General features: G+C 37.3%; 1 protein-coding gene across 1 annotated transcript; it reads right to left on the bottom strand.

The window, feature by feature from the left end:
* Positions 1–216: 216 nt before the first annotated feature.
* On the bottom strand, positions 217–5,379 carry LOC110926705 (patellin-3). Its single transcript, XM_022170420.2, has 4 exons — positions 4,485–5,379; positions 2,601–2,725; positions 2,353–2,503; positions 217–729 (listed from the first exon to the last, which is right to left on the bottom strand). Exons 1-4 carry the CDS (start codon positions 5,328–5,330, stop codon positions 475–477), a joined length of 1,377 nt encoding a protein of 458 aa, XP_022026112.1. The 5' UTR covers positions 5,331–5,379; the 3' UTR covers positions 217–474.
* Positions 5,380–7,207: the final 1,828 nt, after the last annotated feature.

Below are 7,207 nucleotides of genomic sequence, written 5' to 3'. Positions count from 1 at the left end.
CGACGTACCCGCGCGACAACGCGCGCGGGTCTTATTCCTAGTTAATATTAATAGTTACTAATATGATGATACATGAACCAAGCACACCTCACCTTTTCTTAGAAAGTTTAGGATATTTCTTTTTTCAATTTTTTTTTTGGAAGACTTGATGTTTTCTACAAAATTTATGAAATAACAATGGTTTTCTCCTGCTCATTACAACAATTATAACATTGCTGCATACCAAACCAAATTCATATCAATAGGCACAATTACAAACACTCTAAACATCAAATTCATACCAAAGTCAACAACCAATTAACATACACATCAAGCCACCTTAAAAAAGAAAGCAGCCTGATAAAAGTAGTATAGCACAACAACAAAAAACCGGTCGAAAAAAATTTAACAAAAGATCCGCTATGCGACATCTAGCTAACATAAACAAACACGAACCCATCATACGTCTGAAGTTTCAGTAACTGTAGATGTTCTTCATTCCAAAAGAGGATCAACTTTGAACCGGTAAAGTAGTGTTTTCTTCTTTGAAGTAGGGTTGTCGATGGTGAGAAGTATTTTACCGAGCTCCTTGATCTTAAAACTCTGGCTTATAACCGGTTCATCGATTGCTGTCATCTTTTTCGGTTTTTGTATGTTAATGGTGTAATTAGTTTCATCATTCGGCACATATTCCGCACTGTAGCTCACTTCCCACCCCACTACTCTTAGCTCCCACACGATCGTGCATTTCTGTAATAAAATCGACAACTTATGATAAATAACAATGCGTTTCAACGATATTTACAACACATTCCATGATGAGGAAAGTTATGTACACGCATGGTCCTTGTGGTTGACCAAAAATTTGGATTTGGTCCATGTGGTTTGCACTTTGTTACGCATTTAGTCCTCAACTTTTGCCAAAATTACATGGATGGTCCTTGTGGTTTGCACTTTGTAACACATTTAGTCCCTAACTTAGACCCTTTTAAAACCTTTAGATTTTTAGCCGGGGACTAAATGCGTTACAAAATGCAAACCACAAGGACCATTTGTGTACTTTTGAAAAGCTAGGGACCAATCCAAAATTTTAGTTAGTCACAGGGACCATCCGTGAACTTTACTCTTAACAGAAATAACTGACCTGTTTAATTAACCAATGGTTCAGTTTTGTTTTTTTTTCTAACCAAAATGTTCGGTTTCATGGGGAAAACCTGAACGATTTAACCGAACCGTCCTATTTTGAGTTTATGTAAAAAAGAATTAGGCTAATATGTTATATTAGACCATTATTTTGCTTGTAAAATATTGTTGTATTTTTATTGCGGTATTTTTTTAGAGTTAATTGCCCGTATGGTCCCTATGGTTTCACGTTTAGTCCCCACCTTTTGAAAATAGCAAGTATGCTCCCTATGGTTTGTTATTTTGTTACTCAGATAGTCCCCTGAGTAGATGTCAGTTAGTTCAGAAATAGCAGGTATGCTCCCTATGGTTTGCATTTTGTTACTCGGATAGTCCCCGGAGTAAATGTCAGGGGACTATCCGAGTAACAAAATGACAAACCATAGGGAGCATACCTGCTATTTCCGAAATGTGGGGACTAAATATGAAAAAACGTGAAACCACAGGGACCATCCGGGCAATTAACTCTTTTTTTTATTAATTTCATCACACCATTGGCCCCAAGTAGACATCTAAAAAAAACTGGTTTTAGGATCAAAACCGTTTTTTTTTAAACGAATTTCAACCGATTCGACCCAGCGGTTTGTAACAGGTTCGTATTCTCGATCTTTGAAACCGGTTTTAAAACCGAACCGGTTGTTAAAAAAACGGTTTAAATCAGTTTTTTGTCTAAAACCGGTTTATAAACCGAAATCGGTTTGAACCCTAGAAACCGATTTAAAACCGAACCGGTTTAAAAAAAAAAAAAAAAAAAAAAAAAACCGGTTTTCCCACAACAACAAAGAAACCAGTTCGGTTAAAAATACCGGTTCGTTTTGAAAAAAAAATCGGTTTATACACCTCTGGCCCCAAGCCCAATAAAAATTTGTTCAAAACTGATTAACCGAAAAAACCGTTCCATAACCGCATTAACCGCAAAAACCTTAAACCAAAACCAGGGGCGCAGCTTAGGCTACCCCCGAGCCCCCCCCCCCCCCCAGTTTCGGAAAAATTGGGGGGGCGTGGCTTCGCCAATGACCAAAATCAATAGGTATTCGACTGTCCGTTTACAAACAACCAAATATTAGGCTTTGGGTTCGTTTTGGGTCATAACGGACCGATATTCACACGTGACGTCCTTTAGCTAATTCACAAAACACATGAAGGAGGTGGTGTAATACAAGATTACAAAATGTTTGTTTCCACATTTACCTCATTTACGATAATCTCCACAGTTTGTTTGGTTGCCGGTTTAACAGTAACAACCGCAGCTGGATCATCAATCGTAAACTCTGGATTGCAATCACAATAATCTACACTCAGCCCGCCGTACTGAATCGGAACATGCTCTGGACCCACATATCTATGAGGAAAAAAAGTCAACAAATTTACCAAATTGTAAACTCGAAAGTCAAAATCGAAAGCGGCAGTAAAGAATGAAATTAAAAGAATGAACATACTTGAAAAGGGTTTCGGCGGTTTTTGCTGGGCTGGCAAACACAAACTTGCTCTTAGTCCTTTGAGTCATGAACGGACTCATCATCGAATAAAAAGCTAAATACCACCATGGAACGTTAATGAAAACCTTCAAAGAGAATCACACAAAAGAATTAGAGTATATTATATGCTAACAATCAACAGAACTTAGTTAATAATAAGTTCAACTCCCACTTGGTGCAGAGTGAGGCATTGGTGAGCAATTATAGGAGACCCAGGGAAACCTGGGTTCGATCCTTGAGCCAAACGGGTTTTACCGGTAATTTCACCGTCGTGCTTACAGGCGGGTGGGTTACCGGGTTTTCCCCGGAATTGGTGGTGGACTCGGGTTACTCTCGGAGTACTCCGTTTGGTCCAGTGGGTGCCCCGAGAGTGCTCGGGATTGATTCTGTTGGCCGTTCAAAAAAAATAATTATGCATCAACTTAATGTCAAATACTGCACATTTGACCATAATAGGTCCACTAAATTAAGGTCAAAACATTGATAAAGATGTCATTTTCAGTTCGTAAGTGGAGTTGGTTCAATATTCTAAAATCATTTCGAATACGAAAGGCATATATTGAACATATAATTTCTGGTCAACTTAGGATTCATGTGACTGATAAAAAAACGATTTATATTTGAAAATATTGATTAAATTTTGAACTTCTAATTGTATAGTGCAGGATGAAGATCCTGCAACTTAATGGGTATGAACATGGTTTCAAAAGGTGTGAGGCGTTTAGATCCCGAAAGCTGATCGCTAGGCGAAAGCTTCATGTACGCAAGGCGTTGCTCTACCGCCTCTATATACAATCAAAAGTTGCATATCCCTTATCTCTTTTACATATCACCCTTTACAACAAGTAAACCATTCATTATCTCTTCATTTAGTCAATTCTACATATCACCCTCCTCTAGAACCTAAATTTGACTGATCATGACCCACATGTACATGAATCGCTGCCTCAAGGCCCTGAGGCACGCTTTTTAAAACCTAGAGCATTGCATTCTCTATGCTTCAAGATTTGAGTTTTTTTTTCTATTTTGTATGTTAAACAAGCATACCATATATCAATAACCAACTCATCATCATCGTCATCATCATCATACTCAGTAAATCCCACCAATAGCAAAGCAAAGGTAGGCTCTGAGGAGGGTAAGATGTAGACAGCCTTACCTCTACCCCGTAGGAATAGAGAGGCTGCTTCCAGTGAGACCCCCGGCCCGATAGTAGTTTTGCATCAAGCCTTGGACATAAGGCACATAACACTCAGCAATCGGGACAAAGACCGATTAGTGCATGTACCCTTTTGTCTTTCAGCTATCAACGCCACCACTTGATGCATGATTAACCGTCCTCAGCTTTTAACGTTATTTTCACGAAATTAGTAAAATAACGTTAAAATTAGTGCACTTTCACTTTGCCCCCCAATGGCCCACACATATATCAATAACCAACTAAAAGCCCAAATTCTTATCAACTTAAGATTCATGTTATCAAAAAAAAAAAAAAAAAAATCTTTAAGATCATTGATCAAAGTAATGCCTTCTAATTACTTTATACACCAAGAAATATTTAAATTCTCTAACTTCTAAATGAGCATGAAGCTCTCCCTATCTTTCAAGATTCGAATATCGTCTATAATTTATTTTCAACAAACATAGATCAATAACCGATTAAAAGCCCATATCTTTTTTGTCAACTTAGGATTCAAGTTACCACTCAAACAGCAAATAAGTTCTAAAACCGTCGATCAATAATCTTTATGTTTCAAGATTCAAACTTTTCAACATTCTACCTTAACCAAGCATATCATAGATCAATAACCAACTAACTAACATCCAAAAAACACATAAACTCACCTGCTTTGCTACAAACTCAGGATAATTATCCTGCAACACCTGCAAAGCCTGCTTGGTAGCCAACCGAAGCTCGCGCTTCCCGGGCCCAGGCGAATTCTTCAAATCACTCACCTGAAAAATAGTATTAACCCCACCAGGCCTAAAATCCAACTTCCTTATACTCCTTTCAAGAAACTGAACCCTCCACTTCAAAAAACTAGTCCTCTTTTCCTCATCAGTTAATGTCTTATTATAAAGCTCCTTATCTTGAAACTCACCATACACATTATAACAAACAGGGTGTCCCTCTTTATCAAACCCATGATTAAACACAACTTTTTCAAGATCATTGTTGAAGTTTTCATCCACTAAATCATCAATGCTAAAGGCTTTTCTCCACAAGAATGTGTTCTTTAGCATTATGAAAGAATCTTTGACTTTGAACTCTCTAGCACGCAAGAACTTAAGCAAGATCACATCAGTTCTTTCGTCTTTGAACAGGGGTATCCCCCAAATTGAGATTTCTGAAGTGGGTTGATCTGGGTTAGGTGTAAAGGTTGAGTCTTTATTGGCTATTGCTTCTTGGACCATGAGTTTGAGCTCATTGAGTGAGAGTGTTTCCAGATGTGAAAGATCTTTGATCATGTTGCTTTCTTCTTTGAAAGAAACCATGGATTGTGGGATGTGGTTTGTGGGTTTTTCTGGGGTTTCTGTTAACTGTTGTGGTGGTGGGTGTGGTGGTGAAAAGATGGTTTCTTTGCTTGTTAAGATGAGTGGTAGTGAAAGTGGTGTTTCTTGGTCCATTTCTGGTGGGGGTGGTGGTGGTGAGGGTGGGGAGATTTCTAGGGTTTCTTTTTCCGGTGACATTTTTAGATGTTGGAGTGTCTTGAAGCTTCTGAGGGCATGTTTGGGTAAGCTTATTGAAACAACTTATTGACTTATTGGCTTCTTCGAAAAGTCAGGATTATGTGACTTATTGACTTATTGGCTTTTCCCCCTCACATACACTCTCTTTGCCAAACATCAGTTTAGAGCTTATGACTTTTTAAAAAGCCAATAAATCAATAAGTTGTTTCAAAAAGCTTACCCAAACATGCCCTGAATGGGTGAGAAGATATGTAAAGTGGTAAGAAAGAGGGAATGAATGTATGGGTTGGTCAAGAAAATGACTAAATGAGTGAGAAGGGTATGGGGGCCCGCTTAGGCCCGGCCCGACCTGGCTCGGCGCCGGTTTTCCACACCGCCCCCATAGGGTCAGCTCGTCCCATCCGTCTCCCACAAGCTGGACTCGCCGTGCTTCCTTCTCTCACATATACCTATACATACATACATACATACATACATACATACATACATACATACATACATACATACATACATACATACATACATACATACATACATACATACATACATACATACATACATACATACATACATACATACATACATACATACATACATACATACATACATACATACATACATACATATATATAAATAAAGGGGTTCATCCCTCACCCCTCTAAGTCCATCCCCTTCTAGCCTCGCTTACGTAGCGGTGACGTGACAGTCCGTCCTCTTAGGGATGAGACTGTTTATACCCTCTGCACTGTGAGAAGATAAAAGAAAATGTATGTATGGGTTAGTAAAGAAAGGTGAGATGTCACTTTTAAGTTTTAAAGTCTTACTTTGCTTTGTTTTACACAAAGTAATGAAGTATGGAAGTAATAAATAATACTTTTTTTATTTTATTCTGGACTTTAAACTATTAGTTTACACAAAGTAATGAAGTATGGAAGTAATAAATAAGACTTTTTTTTTATATTTTATTCTAGACTTTAAACTATTATTATATAGTATACATCTAATAGATCTTACCGTTGGAGAACTTTGAAAATGTGGTCTTTTCATTTTTAAAATACCCACAAGGTTGATATAAGTAATATTTTATTCTGTTTTTACTAAAAATGTATAATGATAGAGAAAATGGAATTTTGTAAATGAAGCTATGATAAATTGACCTGACTGATAATAATAATAATTATTATTATTAACATTGAGACTAATAATACTTCTAATTTTTACTTTCGTTCTATTAAACGAAAATGTGACTCAAACTTATTAGCCTCCAACCTCTATGTCTCTATGATGCATCTCCCCCTTAGACCATGTGTAGTGGTAATGTCCCTACCTTTGGACGTTTTGCGTCATGTGGTAGCTCAGTCAGCAATTGGGCTTAATGGGGCATTTTCTAAAATGAATGTAGTGGGGATGTGGGGCATTATGTTAAAAGGGGTTTAATATAATTAAATAAAAAAACTACCAAAAAATGTTATTGAACAAAAAATGGTGATTGATCAATACACAAGGAGCTTGGGCGTAAAAAAAACAACGCCAAATCAAATTTTGTTGAAAAAAAAAACGCCCAGGGGTGGGAGTTGGGCATTATGAGACGTTTTTTAGGAAGGAAACGCTCAAAAACCCCACACTACGCATGATCTTACCCAACAATCCTTTTTTTAATCTAGAGCGACTAAAAAAGTCCGTCTCTTGGTCTGTCATGAGTTATGACACTTTGAAAAACCCTACCCACTTTTTTCTCTTGCTCACAATCTTGATTATGGGTGTTTTTTGTCAATAAATTCAAACTAGGTGTATTACCCCACCTATAAATTGAGTGATTATTCACAATTGATACACATACAACATAAACAAAACCCAACCTTTATTAAAACTTATAA

Source organism: Helianthus annuus, chromosome 2, assembly GCF_002127325.2.
Source record: "Helianthus annuus cultivar XRQ/B chromosome 2, HanXRQr2.0-SUNRISE, whole genome shotgun sequence".
Classification (NCBI taxonomy): domain Eukaryota; kingdom Viridiplantae; phylum Streptophyta; class Magnoliopsida; order Asterales; family Asteraceae; genus Helianthus; species Helianthus annuus.
Note: the sequence above shows the minus strand (reverse complement) of the source record. Positions and strands in the feature narration are given on the sequence as shown.

Coding starts and splice junctions, on each gene's coding strand:
- LOC110926705 (XM_022170420.2), bottom strand. CDS start 5,330: ATGTCACCGGAAAAAGAAACCCTAGAAATCTCCCCACCCTCACCACCA. Junction 2,504..2,600: donor ACCGCCGAAACCCTTTTCAA/GTATGTTCATTC, acceptor TTTTCCTCATAG/ATATGTGGGTCCAGAGCATG. Junction 730..2,352: donor TGGAGATTATCGTAAATGAG/GTAAATGTGGAA, acceptor ATTTTATTACAG/AAATGCACGATCGTGTGGGA.